Source organism: Chelonia mydas, chromosome 4, assembly GCF_015237465.2.
Source record: "Chelonia mydas isolate rCheMyd1 chromosome 4, rCheMyd1.pri.v2, whole genome shotgun sequence".
NCBI lineage: Eukaryota > Metazoa > Chordata > Testudines > Cheloniidae > Chelonia > Chelonia mydas.
In genome coordinates, this window is record NC_057852.1 from 119,074,103 (window position 1) to 119,089,496 (window position 15,394).

Sequence of the window (15,394 nt, forward strand, 5' to 3'; positions counted from 1 at the left end):
TGAAATCCAAAGCAAACATAATTTTTCTTCATGTTGAAGATACTTATCCAACAGAAACTGGCAGGCAGTGTTGTTGTTTATATTCAAGGTCTTGCATGTTCTTGCTTTATATTATTTTTGCTTTTCAAAGAGAATTTGGGCCTTTTAGTAAAATACCTGTTAAAATATTTTGATGAATTTCTATTAACATTTAAAATGGTCAAATATTTATAATATCATTGCTAAAGGCAACATCTTAAAGTATTAGCTAGTTTGAATTTTTAAATAAATAAACATGCTTGAACAACGATGTAACCATATTTGTATTTGAAAGGGAAAATTAAGTGTGAATAAATTTAATATAAATGAGGATGCTGCTTGCCAATCTTTGTTAAATAAATGTCTTCATATGTTCCCTATTATTATGATATAGTAGCCGTTGGCTTGAATTTTCTACAGACTAGGCTCAGTTTTCAACAATATTGTTAAGCCCCAACACTTCATCTTGGAGGAATGAATGATTGTTTTTTCAGGCTTTCTACATATCAGATTTTAAGACTTTTTCTAGGAATTAATAAGAAAATTGGAGGATGAACTAAAAGTCATTCAGATAAATATTTGAAGGCAAAGGTCAGTACATTCCGTCCACTTTAGAATTTTTAGAAGTAGAATTTGTTTCTTCTCAGGGCACTCGTATATTACGGGGACAATCCAATCTTGGATGAACTAGAAAGATTCACTGGTGAAAGGTATCTTTCATGTCTATGTTGTTATAGGTACTGAAGTTTTGAGAAAACAATACCTTGTGAAAACTAGATTTGTGTTCTATCTGTCCTCACTGTTTTAGAAGACAGATCTTCAATTCAATGCTCCATGGGCACCATTTTTCATATAACATTTTTTTTTCAAAGATTGCAGATTCAGCAATGCCAGAACGTTTTGCAAATTTGTGTAGATTTTGCCAAATGACTCAGTTTGGAAAAAAATTCAAATAAGTCAAAACATCTCATTTCAATTTTTCAGTTTTGAAATGACTTTTTTGTTTCAAAATTTTCTTTGTTATTTTTAAAAATTGAAATACATTTAAAAATTGTCAGAATCAAAAAGAAACATTTTGATTTTGTCAAAATGAAGTATTAAATCTGAGCAAAAGCAATTTTGTTCAACTGTGTAATTCACTAAAAATTCAAAATTTTAATTTTTTATCCATTCTGAAATGATTTTTCAACTTTTTGAAATTGCTAACAAACCAAAAAATCCATTATTTGCCTAGCTCTAATGCTTAGTGTTTGATTCTAGAAAATTGCCGAGATTACAGTTTACTGTAGTTAGTAACACCCTGAGTGAAAATCAACCCTAAGGAAAGGCTGAGAGCAAAACTTATGTGCCACTTACGTTAAATAAGTGCTGCATAGACCTTGTGCTGGTCCTCTATACAGGGTGAATTTAATGCCCTTGACTACACAGCTTAATCCTTGCCTTTATCTTGCCTATGCAGAGGTGGCATCAAAGATGGAGACATCATTGTCAAAGTAAATGGACGTCCTTTGATGACCTCCAGTGACCTGCAAGAGGCTGTGATGAATGAGTCACCTCTACTACTTGAAGTTCGAAGGGGAAATGATGACTTGCTGTTTAACATAGAACCTGAAGTTGTCATGTAAATCAAACTGAGGAAGCTCACACCATAACTAAACTCACTTATTCTGAAACATCAGATACCTCCTTTACAGCTGCAGTAATTATACTTCCTGTTGACTAATGACAAGGTGGACTAACTTGATTGCCTGAGCCATGTCTGTACATAGTAGCTAAATTTAATTAGGTTACAAAATGAAAACAAACGTGATTTTACTTTCAAAGTAATTTTGTTAAAATATATTTTGAGGATAACAATAAACAACCCCACAATGTGTGTAAATTGGGCACATTAATCATATCTCTGCCCTTGCAGGGGCCTCGGGCACTGGTGCACTTTGGCCCTTCTATTCTTTGCCTATGGCACATAATAGTCTAATCTCCTGTGACGGTAATGCTTCGGTCTAATTTTGGTTGTGGCTTTAGTGTGTGGGTACTGGGTGGTACTGATGGCCTGTGATGTACAGGTCTTCAGACTGGAACTGGTGGTCCCTCTTAATGGTGATGGCCTTAAACTCTATGACTCTTTCTGGGGTGTCACTATAGAAACTGGCTCCAATCCCAGTCCCTTTAAATCTAATAGAAGTTTTGCCATTGATGGCAGGGTCAGTCCTGTAATTTGAAAGTCCATAACTCCATCAACAGTGAGAAAACATGGTTAAAAAGGAGAAGTTGCCATTGGATGATTATAAGCAGGATTTTGACACAGCAGAACTAAGCTACTTTGACCAAAAGCTGAGCTTTTTTTTGTTTGTTTTTGCATTTCTTTGCCTCTTTGAATGTGAAATTAGCATTGGCAAAGCCTTTATTTGTTCTTGGAGCTTGTACATTATATGTGAATGCAGGTGGGGAAAATCTGTAAATATAAAAATGGTATGAAAGTGGTACCAGGCTATAGAGTGTTACACCTAGGTCATGCAATTCTGGAATATAGTAAATGATTCTTATAGAATTAATGCTTTAGTTAAATATATAAAAGTCAAAACAGTGTGCAGAAAAAGAAGTTTGAAAGTTCACAGTATTTTTACAGAGTTTTTTAAAGTCATGGTACAAATTAGTTTTTCATTATACCGGTACACTTTGCTGAAAAATTGATATACTACTTATGCTTGTACTGTATATGTTTCTACTGTAAGGAAATTGAAGTTTACACAAATAAAATTTTGCTTTGCACCGCTGTTAATTATTTTTGCGAATAGCCTCTTGTGCTGGAACAGACTCTCCCAAGAGATGATTTAGCTAAAGAAAGTTAGGCTAATTGATATGAAAGCCTTTTAAAGGCTACAGAAGCCTTGATTTCGTAGCTTTGGAACGTAATTTTTTTGCTGAGATTCTGCCCTTACTTAGCCTATGTTTAGTAATGCCTTATGCACATTATAATTCACATTTTATAATGTGATTTTCATATTTTTATTATTATTATTTGTACTATGATGGCAACTAGAGAACCCTGCTAAGATACAGTTGGGGAACTGAGGCACGGAAAGAGTAGGTAACTTGCCCCAGGTCAAACAGGGTATGTCTACAATGCAATTAAAAACCCACTGCTGGCCTGTGCTGGTTGAGTTGGGCTGAGGGGCTGTTTTGGAGCCTGGGGTCTAGGACCCTGCGAGGTGGGAGGGTCCCAGAGCTTGGGCTGCAGCCCACGCCCAAACATCTACACCGCAATTAAACACCCCTTAGCCCAAGACCTGCAAGCCTGAGTCAGCTGGCACAGCTGCAGGTGACAATCTGCAGTGTAGACATACCCACAGTAAGCCTGGGGCACAGCCAGGAACTGAACCTAGCTCTTCTGAGCCCCAGTGTCTAAAACATAAGAGCCACCCTTCTCAGTGAAGTTCACCATCGTTCCTAACTCATGTGCAGGAATTTTCTAAGGCCACTGTCTTTGTTCTGTCTTGTCAGGGACTCTCTTTAAAACTAGCCAAACATTTTAGTCTTGGGTATTGATTCTGCAAGCCTTGTGCATGTGGAACTCCCACGGAAAGCTATAAGAGTTCTGTATGTGGATCAGATCAAGCCCTTTGCAGTAAAATACACACACAGGCCCCAAACCTGCAAATACCTATGCAAGTGCTTAACTATTAACGTAAGTAGTCTCACGTTTTCTGTATAGGTTTCAGAGTAACAGCCGTGTTAGTCTGTATTTGCAAAAAGAAAAGGAGTACTTGTGGCACCTTAGAGACTAACCAATTTATTTGAGCATAAGCTTTTGAGCTACAGCTCTGTATACAAAGCTCAAGCTTTTTGGCACCTGTGTGGGGTTCAAGCGCCCTGTCACGAGCCTGAAAAGGGTAAAGGAGCTGCTCTGTGCTGGAGTAGCCCTGCCCCACCACATCAGTAAGTCATGCCAAAAGTGGAGGAGGAGTTTAAAAGGAGGAAACTCATTTCAGTAATGGGCAGCTCTGGGGAAGGGGACAGAGTGTTGAGCAAAGGAAGTGGCTTGGTAGCTAGCAGAGCTCATGCCCTTGCCTAAAAGGAATACAGGTCCTTTCTGTTGAAGGGGGAAGACTGTATCCTACAGCTCTTACTAGAGAAACAGCGGACTTTGAGTTGGACTTCAGCCCATGCAGGGCCCCTCTGAAGAAAAAGAGGTTCGTGTCTTAGCTAGGACTACCTGTTTATTTTCTCTTTATGTATTTTCTTTTGCTGCTCCTGAGTGGTTGGTCTGTTCTCTGGCATACTGAAAGGGGGAGAAGTATGCAGAAGGGCTTGGCTGGATGAGAACCCATCACTGCCAGAGTTCTACAGAGGGCTCCTACTGTAGCAGCTGGACCTAAGTGAATGCACATTCCCTGCAACACCCCAAAGGGCTGCAGTGTTAGCATCAGGTTCTTGACAGGACCATGTAAGTTATTGCTGCATTTAAAAGAAATCACAAAGGTTTCTTTATATTGAGATAATATGGAGTCCTAATGTGATTTTTTTAGCCAAAGCTAAAAGCTTATAGCTTATAAATAAGACCCTGTATAATGATTGTTTGCAGTGTTGTTGTAGCTGTGTTGGTCCCAGGCTATTAGAGACCAGATGGGTGAGGTAATGTTTTATTGGACCAACTTTGGTTGGTGAAAGAGACAAGCTTTCAGGCTACACAGAGCTCTTCTTCAGGTCTGGGAAAGGTAACCAAAGTGACTCAGAGACCTTTAGTTGCTAAGCATCCCTGTGTAGTTTATTTACACTTGCTCTTTCCACCACTTTACTGATTCATACACCATAATTATTATTCAGTTTCTCCTCACTTCTCTCAGAGGAGATAGAAGAGATCCTTCCCAGTTCTGCAAGCCTGCCTTTTCTCCCTTGTACTCCCTTGCTGTGCCTTATTATACCTCCTGTGTTAATGGGCCAATTTTCTCATTAGTCCTCCGCCAGCCCATTCTAATCCACTAAATTCAGCTGTTGGTTCCCAGTACTCTGTCACAATGTCACAGCTAAATACAAGGTGGAACAAATTGTTTAGTTTAAGTAGTTAACACATTTCAAAGGACCATTCAAGGTGAATGTGGACCATTAACAACTCTGCAGTCATAGGATGAAAAAGGGGGCTTGGGGGTTACAGATTGTTCTTGTAAACCATACATCCAGTGTTTTTATTAAGACTGGTTTCAGAGTAGCAGCCCTGTTAGTCTGTATTCACAAAAAGAAAAGGAGTACTCAAAAGGAAAAGGAGCTGTAGCTCACGAAAGCTTATACTCAAATAAATTTGTTAGTCTCTAAGGTGCCACAAGTACTCCTTTTATTAAGACTGTGATTTTTAGTGTCTAACAAAATTATGAATTTAATCTCCAAGGCTCATCTTTTGAAGGTGTTGTGAAGGTTTCCTTTGAGGATTAGGGATGGAGAGGTCAGATGTGAAGTGGTGGTTTTGTGAAAAGTGTTTGCACATGGGTGATATGGTGTTTTTGTCTTTTATGATTTTTCTCTGTGCGTTCATTCAAGCATATAGTGATTGTCTGTTTTCACCCATTTAGTTGTTGTTGGGGCATTTAGTGCACTGGATGAGGTACATCACATATTGTGATAGGCATGCATAGGTCCCGTGGATCTTGAGAGGTATGTTATAAGTGGATCAAAACTTCTCACTAATGGAGATGTGTCTGCAGGCTTTGCATCTGTTAAGAACATAAGAATGGCCATACTGGGTCAGACCAAAGGTCCTTCTAGCCCAATATCCTGTCTTCCGACAGTGGCCAATGTCAGGAGCCCCCAGAGAGAATGAACAGAACAGGTAATCATCAAGTGATCCATCCCCTGTTGCCCATTCCCAGTTTCTGGCAAACAGAGGCTAGGGACACCATCCCTGCCCATCCCGGCTAATAGCTGTTGATGAACCTATCCTCCATTAATTTATCTAGTTCCTTTTTGAACCCTGTTATAGTCTTGTCCTTCATAACATCCTCTGGCAAGGAGTTCCACAGGTTGACTGTGCATTGTGTGAAGAAATACTTCCTTTTATTTGTTTCAAACCTGCTGGCTATTAATTTCATTTGGTGACCCCTAGTTCTTGTGTTATGAGAAGGAGTAAATAACACTTCCTTCTTTACTTTCTCTACACCGGTCATGATTTTATAGACCTCTATCATATCCCCCCTTAATTGTCTCTTTTCCAAGCTGAAAAGTTCCAGTCTTATTAATCTCTCCTCATATGGCAGCTGTTCCACACCCCTAATCAATTTTGTTGCCCTTTTCTGAATCTTTTCCAATTCCATTATACATCTTTTTTGAGATAGGGTCACCACATCTGCACATAGTATTCAAGATGTGGGCATACCATGGATTTATATAGAGGCAGGGTCTGGTGCTGCTTTGAATTGGTGGGTCCAGCTCTGTGGGGACCTTGCTTCTAATGATGAGTTTGGTGAGTTTGGGCAGCTGTTTGAAGATCAGAAGATGAGGTTCAAAAATATTTCTTTCTGGATGGAGTCTCCATTGACTCCATGGAGTATGGATTTTAGTTGTTTGACACCCCATATGGGTTCCAGTATAAGGTGGTAGGGGACAACTTAAGGGTGTGCAATCAGAGGGTCTTTTATTTTTCTTTATCGAAGCAGGTTCTCTTGGGGTATTTGGGTGGCCTGTTTGATGATGCGATCTGCTTTTCTGGTGGAGTGCCCTTGTTTGTGAAGGCAGTTTTGAGTATGTATCCTGGAGTTTCTTCTCTGATTATGTTCTGTGGGATCTGAGAGCCTGGCTATAGAAAACAGATTTCTTAGTGTGTTTGGGGTGGTTACTGGCTCTGTGGAGGTAAGCATAGTGAGCTGGTGATCTTGTATGCTATATAGTTGTCTGTAGGATTTTATTGTTGTTGCTGGTGTGGGAGTGTTCTAGAGAGTTTCATGGGTGGTGGTTGTTTGAAGTTATGGTTAAAATCTGAGGAATTTTAGGTCTTCTGCTGAGAAGATGAAAATATCACTGATGTATAACATTGGTTTTGTGGTGCGTTGTCTAGAAATTCTTCTTCAAGGTGGCCCATAAAGAGGTTGGCATATTGGGGAGCCATCCTAGTACTCATGGTTGTTCCCATGGTTTGGATAAAGTGTTTGTGGTTGAATGGGTGAAGATGAAATAGACAAATTTACCTATGTTTGCAGTGGTTATCTGAGAGTTGACCATTGTCTTGCAGATATTTGAGGGAGGTCGTGATGCTGTCATGGGGAGCGATATTGGTGTATAAGGAAGTGACATCAGTGGTGGCAAGGATGGTGTTCTGAGGGTTGCTAATGTTATGGAGTTTCTGGAGGAAGTTGGTTGTGTCCTGGAGGAAACTGATATTTTGTGTGGTGAGTGGTTTGAGATGATTTTTATAAGTCCTGATAATTCTCCAATAAGAGTGCTGTGGGTCTGCCAGAGTTCACTTGTTTGTGTATCTTGAGAAGCCTGTAGAAGATCCTTGGGGTGGGTTTATGGGGGATGAGGTTGTGGAGGTTTTTTTGGAGTGTTTTGGGGAAGGATTTGATGATATCGTTAAATTCCTGGGTGAATTGTAGTGTTGGGTCTCCTTCGAGTTTTTTCTTTACAAAAGTTTCAGCATTATTCCTGAAGCAATCAGTATACTGATCAAGTGTGTAGTTTTTGTTTACTGAGAGGTCTCAGTCCTTGCTCTTCAAAAGACGAACCTGGGAGCTTAAATTCATAACTTTGCTAGAGATAAAATTCATGGCCTTAATAAAGACACTGGCTCCAGAATCTAGCATGGGGACTGATAGGAACCAGCAGCAGGCACTGACTGGGGACAATGAACTCACTCTGTTGCTGAAACCCATTCCAGAGCAGGCTTTGGAGCAGGAGCAGCACATTCTCGGTCCATTCTTGGAGGAGCTGATGGTCTCCTCAAGGAACAGCCCACTGCGGAATCTGCGGCAGACGCAGATGGGACAGAAGTTGACCCTAAGCTCAGTAAGTTTCTGGCTCTATTTTAATGTTTTATTAATACAGTAATAGGAGCAGATTCTGCTCTATGAACCAAGGCAAAAGTTATGAGAAGCCCTGGCTAGCAGCATGTATCTGCTATTGGTGGTTTGTATGCCAGTGGTGTGGCTTTTCCCCTCCTTCCTCCTCCACTCAACCATAGGGGTTCAGAAAGGTGGCCAGGACCAGGTGATTCAAACAGTACAGAACACCTTTAAAATGTATTTTGACTGGAAAGGCACAGACATTTGCCATTCCTGTTTCTTAAAAATAATAACCTTACCTTGCCGTACCTGTAAGTATGCTCCTCTGTAACCATTCTACAGTCTTTCGAGCCACCTGGAAACAGTGAGGGGTGTGTGTGTGTGTGTGTGTGTTTTCCATTCACAAATCTAGTCCATTTCAATTACAGGTAGTCCTTGTAGTCCATAGGTGACAAAATCATTTGCCCCAAACATGCCTGTGCTTTGACATTTTGTCCAGAAATGTGCTGGTGATTGGGGAGGAGAAAGACTGTGAATTTCTCTGTGTTTGTATGCAGTAATAACAGGCTATGCCATGTGGAAGCTAACGCAGCATTCTGTTGATTCCCTAGTGAATTCTGGCCCAATCCTGGGTGCCAATAGCTGCAAACTTTTCCTGAAGCAGGAACTCCAGATAGGTAGTCACATTTTGGGGGTGGTCGTATTTTCCAGGGCGACTTTGGTAGCTGACCAGCCCACGCCACTCATAGATGTGCTGCTTACTCACTATATGTTTGAATACGTCTGTTGCATAAAGTGTAGGTTTCCCACCAGCAGCTTGGTGTAACGTCTTCCTTTGCCAGTCAGGAACCACAAGGACTGTTATGTCCTTCAAAATGTGGAAGCCTGGAAATAATAGAAAAAGCTTTTGTAGCACAGCCACTGATGGGAGCTGTATACCCCAAACCCAAGTAGTTTTGCAATTTTCTGAAATCAAAAAAGCAGATTTGCATTTTTAACTTACCATTATGACTGCAATTTTTTTGCTGCCATTAACCGGGCTGTGTCCAGGGAGCTTCTGTGGTCAGAAGCATTCTTCTCACAATATACTGAAGTTGAGTTTATAAAAGTACCATGTTATGTCCTAGAAATTCCACAAGGACTTTTTTCTGTGTTCCTGCAGTGAGCTATTTGAGACAATAATCCTCTGAGCCTTGTCCTTTCCAGGCCCCTTGACCTCTATTGGCTGTAGTACCTCTACAGTTTGCCTGAACAGCAGTAGAAGCCTGGGACAATGTATTTTCATCGACCTTTCCAAGAGGAAGCATTTCCATGATGAACTTCAAACGTAAGTTCTGGAGAGGACTAACAAGCAGGTCCAGTACCAAAGACAGAGGCACGTGCGGCTGGAGGAAAGGCATACCACAAGACAAGAGAAAGGGTCAGCCTGGCTGCACAGCTTGAGGAGAGGTCTTCAGCCCAGGAATGGTGGCTAAGGGAGGAGGACAGAGTTCACCAGAAAGAGCTGTTTGAGTGGCTCATATCACTAGTAACTGCAAAAATAGTGGCTCCCGCTGCATCACCCCTGCCATGGCCTGAGTCCCCTGTGTGCTATCCCGAGCTGCAGTCCAGAAGCAGCTTGAAAGACTCCATCGCTGGCTGGCACCTTGCCCCATGCAATCCTCCATATTGATCCGCTCCCCTGTGGATGCCCCAACCTCCCTCCTATAGTGTTGCATGCATGGCAAATGGGGAAAGAAGAACAGGTGGCCATAGGACGTGCCTTGGTAGGGGATGTCTGTCTTGTACGTGATTTCACTGTTCATGCAGGTATTTTTTTTTCTGTAAGGTTCTGTTACTGGTGTTTTGGTGTGGTAATAGGTGCTTGCATACCTGTGAATGGGTGAATATTTTACTTTTCTAATACAGGTTTATAAAGGTTTTTTTTTATGTGAAGAATTTTTTTTTTAATTTCTATTACTGCTTCACATTGTGTAACCAAAATAATAAAGGTAAACACATGATCAGGGACAATTAGGAATTAGTATGCAAAGACTGTCCCTCAGTATAGTTATCTATAGCAATTCATACTTCAGTCACTTCCTTACATCATTCCATGCTGTGAATAATCACGCTCCCCCCCATCAATTTCATAAGTGGTCTTGTCATTCAAAAGTACATTACATGGCATTAAAATTCCAAAAAATTCCTCCCCCAAAACTCCACCCCTCTTCACAATCAGTAAGCCTCCATACCATTACTCCTCACAACCCCCCACCACAAGCTTATTCATAAAGATACTATTCCCCCTCTTCCGTTGCACCATGCAAGTCCATAATGTGGGAGCACAAAACATCCCCTGGCTTCTGGTTACTGGGTGCATCCAGCTTCCGCTGTGGTAGGTGTGCTTTCTGGCTGAGCATACTGATTCAGGGGTCCCCCGTTGTCATATGTCCATTCAGGGGGAAATGGCTCACATCTGGCTTCACAACGATTGTGAAGAGCACAGCAAGCCACAGTAATGCAGACACCACTGACGACACTGGCATCCAAATGGGTCTATAAACATCTCAAATGGGATTTCAGTCTGCCAAAAGTACCTTCAACAACCATTCTGCACCTGCTGAGAATGTAATTAGAGCATCTTTTGCCAGGGCCTCTGAAATCAGGATATAATTCCATAAACCAAGGCAGAAGGAAATATGCAGGGTCCCCCCAGAATAACAGTGGGGACAGTAACTCCATTTATGACAATGTCATTTGGTTGGAATATTGTCCCAGCCTGTCCATGAATGTAGACTCCTCTTGGTGGAAAACCCTGGCTTGATGAACTTTCCCAGTGCAACTCACATTGACATTTATAAATCACCCTCTGTGGTCCACTAGGACCTGCATAACAATAGAGTAGTACTCCTTGTGGTTTATGTGCTCCTTGAGGAGGGCAAACTATGAGCACATGAGTCCCATCAATGGCCCCAGTCACTTTGGAGTAAACCACACACCTGATTGCCTCAGAAACCTCCACAACCACTTTCCAATACCAAACTGGTTTGCAATGAACCTGTAGCAGTCTGGGGTAGCCAGTTTCCAGACGGCTATAGTTACCTGCTTCTGGACTGGCATGGGTGGCCTCATGCATGTGTCTTTATGCTGGAAGGGTCAGGACAAATTGCTCACAGAGCTCCAGAAATGTAGCTTTCTTCATGCAAAAGTGCTGGACCCCTTGCTGGTCATTCCAGGTCTGCATGATGATGTGATCCCACTTGTGCTTGTGGCCCTGCTCCCGAAGTGCCGGTGGTGGTATCGGGGCTGTACTGAGAAGCATCAGTTTGTCTGCCAGGCTTGGGTACCCCTCCTCCTGCTCCATAATAAACTGTGTCAGGTTCCTTTGGTGGGTCAGAAAACACTGCCGAAATGTCCATCAGCATCTCACGGAAGCTCTGCCTGTTTCCTGACACACAAGCAAGAGGAGTTCTTCAAAAAGAACCTCCTCCATGTAGCTGCCTCCAGTAGCTGGTAGCACACTGACCAAAATGACTATTTGGCAGGATGTGTTGGTGGATTGTTCTGACTTCTTGTAATGTGCAGCATGGAGCCAAGTTTTCCCACAGTGCACCATGATCAAAGGGCTAGAGTGGCCACATTTTGGGGGGGTGCCAGGGAGTCTGGGATAGGGTTGGTTTGACTCAGGTGCTGCAATGTGGACACTAGAGCCCCAGATTCCAGCCTGGGTTAGAAAATTCTTAACCTAGGATTAACGATCAGTGTAGATGCTCAAGCCCTGGGTTCTCTAATCCAGAATCAGTTGACTTGAGTCCCACTAACCCTCGGTTTACATTGCAGTGTAGATGTACTCTCTGAGTACTTTCCCCAGACCTGAAGAAGAGCTCTGTATAGCTCAAAAGTTTTTCTATTTCACAAGCAAAAGTTGTTTCAATAAAATATATTACCTCATCCATTTTGCCACTGTATAATGAGTGCATAATACATACATATAAAGGGAAACAGGTATTTGACTTTGCTCCTAACAGCTCAGTGAAGGTGTTCCATGACAAAACATTTTCCTAAACTTTGTCTGAGTATCCTTTGGAACTTACATATCTGGTGATCCATACAACTGCTGTACCTTTGCATTGGAATAGATTTGGTTCTAGGGAGAATAAAAGGTCAGAGGCTGCTTTGTCATTTCTCTCCAACACAATATTGTCTGTGGCTCTAGTCTAATAGTGGTGTGACACAAATGAAAGCTGGGAAGAAAGTATGAACTCTATTTCCTGGGCCCAGTCATGTGAACTGGGTCATGGTTTCAAAAGTTAATAGCCCGGTCATAAAATGAGTTTCGCGTCCACTAATGCCAGGAGCTAATGTTCCATCTAAAACACTATATTGCCATCCCTGGTTTCACAGCACCTATTTTAGCTAAGATCTTTGGACTTAAAATGCTTGGCAGTATCTCCTTAAATGTTCAGGCACTTTTCTGTAACACAGTTGGCTGGCTGTCTCTCTCTCAAGGCAAAAATACTGGCTACATATGGCAGAAGTATGATTTTGATCTCTAAGAGAAAACTGGCAGCTGCAGCTTGTCTAAGTCAAGTTCAGGTTAACAGGATGAAAGCATTTGGTGTTCATTAGCTGGACAATCCGTTATTCCCAGAAAGATGTCTAATCCTGCCTCACTGTTTACATAAAAGGCCTGATCCATGGAAGTAGAATGATAGACTCTCATTGACGTCCGTGAATGATGGATCACGTGGAGAGTCACACAGGAGTACAGGGCATTCCGCAGCCACATAAGAAAAGAAAAGGAGGACTTGTGGCACCTTAGAGACTAACAAATTTATTTGAGCATAAGCTTTTGTGAGCTACAGCTCACTTCATCAGATGCATTCAGTGGAAAATACAGTGGGGAGATTTATATACACAGAGAACATGAAACAAGGGGTGTTACCATACACACTATAATGAGAGTGATCACTTAAGGTGAGCTATTACCAGCAGGAGCGTTGCCGGTGGGGGGGGGGGGGGGCTGTGGGGAGGGGGGGCATGTGAGCTCTCTCTTGGGAGACAACTGGTTTTAAGGAAGCAGATCTTAATCTTTCATTTGTTTTACATGTTTTGTGGGTCAGATCATTGGCCAAAGTTACCATAAAGTTGGCTTACCCAGCTATATGGGGATTCCTTCTGCCCATGGGACTCCCCCATTGGCACAAAGCTGACTTAGTGGCTCCTAATCCATCCCTTCTCCCTGCCCTCAGTGCAGTGGTGTGTGGCTGGGACATCCCTACATTCCAGCAATGCCCTCCTGCCAAAGTGGGCCATGCAGGCCATTGATGGTGCAGATTAGAGCAGCCTTGAGACTGGGAGTGGTTTGCTGCTGAGCCGCGGGAGCATGCAATACCTTTCTTCACACACATATACCTGTGATGGGATAGACCAACCCCACAGGGAACCAGAAGAGATTAATGAGAGCCTGTGGGCTCCATCAGTCTTGTCCTGCTACACCTGCAGTAGATGTCAAGCCTGGAGGGAGGAGTTGAAAGGGCTGAACCCAGCTCAGCTGGGGGGCTGACTAGGAATAGGAGCAGAGCTGGAGTTAGGGAGCTGAATGAAGCTGCTGGCAAACAGAGCTCCCAGAAGATAGATAGATAGATAGATAGATAGGTGGGTGGGTGGGCTGGCTGTAGCTGGGAGCTCAAGGTGGTTGGGAAGGAAAGCGGGAGGAAGTGAATCTGCCCAGTATTCTCTGTGCTCGTGGGGGGACTTAAAGGGAGCTGGAAGATTCCTGTTGAGTCAAGGACTGCCCAGGCATGGGAATAGAGGAAACTCCCCCTGCCGCAGAAGGTGCTGAGATGCTCTGCGGTAAACCTGTGGAAGAGGCTTAGATAGAGAGGAACTTGTACATGATGAGCTTGGGAAGAAGCTGTGGCAAAGGCAAGGACAAACAGGTGGTCTAGGGAGGCAGCATGGGGCCTGGACCTGACCCCAGAGAAAAGGGACTTGGGAGGGCTCTGGTTCCCCTACTGGCCCACTGAGGATAGTGGAGTGGAAACCCCCTGACAATGTGGAGGGACTACTGAAACCCCCCTGACACTAGGGGTAAGGGCTAGTGAGTCTGAGGTCAATGGACTATTATATGGACTATTGCTTGCCCCAGAAGGGGTGGGACTACATGTGACCCAGCTAGAGAGCCTATTCACAAGAAGCAGAGCACCGCAGGGCTGGAAAAGAAGTCAGCAGGAGGCACAAAGGGAGCCTGCTATGCCAGGCCCAGCAACAAGGGGTGAGTCACACTTATGATGCCCTCTGCCACTTTCCTGGGCTGCTCTTGGCAGCATTCCTCAGCCACAGGTCAGTTTTGGGCCTATTATTTGCTGCCATTTCCCTCCCACTCCTGCGATGTGAGCATTTGCACTTGCTGAGTTCAAATAACTGCTGCTATTGTAAGGAAAGGAAACTAGTATTTAGAATCAAAGGTGCAGCACAAAGCCCTCAATGGGGCACTATATAAAGCCAAGGTGTGTTTTCCCATTTAGAGAATTACTCCGCCCCTAAACTTATAGACTGTTTGCATATACTTGGATGTGATTAGATGGGTGCATGAGCCTTAACTCACTTATATATCAGCTGGCATTCTGTAGTTGTTGTTCTTAATAGCCCTTTCTTGCGTGAGGGTTTGTTTGCTTAGGAGCAAGTCAGAGGAAAGGTGACTAGAGGAATTTTTTTTTCCTTCTTGGATTCAGCAGGAGTCTACAATACTGTTGTGTGCACTGGGTTGATCACTGTCTTGTCTGGTGGCTAGGTAAACTGGTGTGGTGTAAAGAAACTGGGTTTGATCATAAAGTTCATAGAGGCCAGGAATTGGGGCTCAGGGAGAGAGAGAACATGAAAAACAGACCAGAAAAGGTGTGCATGTGCGTGATATGGGTGCCAATGTGCACTTATGAGACTGAAATAAGAATTGTTTTGAAACTTGCCAAAGGCTGTTTTGGAAGTTTGCGTGAGTTTTTTGTTCTGTTTTTTTTTTTTTTTTTTTTTTTTTTTTTGGAGTTTCTACTGCCTTCATTTAAATGAACGCACTTGGGGAAACATCCAGGCCTGTTTTGGCTCTCATGCCATGTTCCCACAACTGAAAATTATCGTTTTGTGTTATGCAAATACCTTCAGTCTTCTATTGAGTCCTTTCCACCAACACTCATAAGAGGACGGGGTGTCTGCCTTAAAGCATTAAGAGGTGTTCATTTTTTTGGAAGTAAATTCAGGCAGAAAGGACCAGGCCCACTTGCAACTGTGCAGATGCCCCTAAAGAGGCTCTGGTGGCTGGCCCTGCTCTGATTGACAGGAGTGAAGTTCTCTGGCTCACACATTGGGGAATCTGCTATTGTGTTCCATACTGGGACGTATTCTGTGCT

General features: G+C 42.8%; 1 protein-coding gene and 1 long non-coding RNA gene across 2 annotated transcripts in view; both read left to right on the forward strand.

Annotated features, from left to right (window-relative positions):
• Positions 1-2,790, forward strand: part of HTRA3 (HtrA serine peptidase 3) — a 40,978-nt gene extending 38,188 nt beyond the window's left edge. Inside the window, exon 9 of the mRNA XM_037898141.2 lies at positions 1,478-2,790. Coding sequence (XP_037754069.1) covers positions 1,478-1,643 — 166 coding nt within the window. The 3' untranslated portion in view covers positions 1,644-2,790. The remainder of the gene's footprint in view (positions 1-1,477) is intronic.
• A 1,216-nt stretch (positions 2,791-4,006) lies between these two features.
• On the forward strand, positions 4,007-12,181 carry LOC114018663. Its single transcript, XR_005225007.2, has 3 exons — positions 4,007-4,211; positions 7,883-8,010; positions 9,213-12,181. It is a non-coding gene; the product is annotated as an uncharacterized LOC114018663 (long non-coding RNA).
• The last annotated feature ends 3,213 nt before the right edge of the window (positions 12,182-15,394 follow it).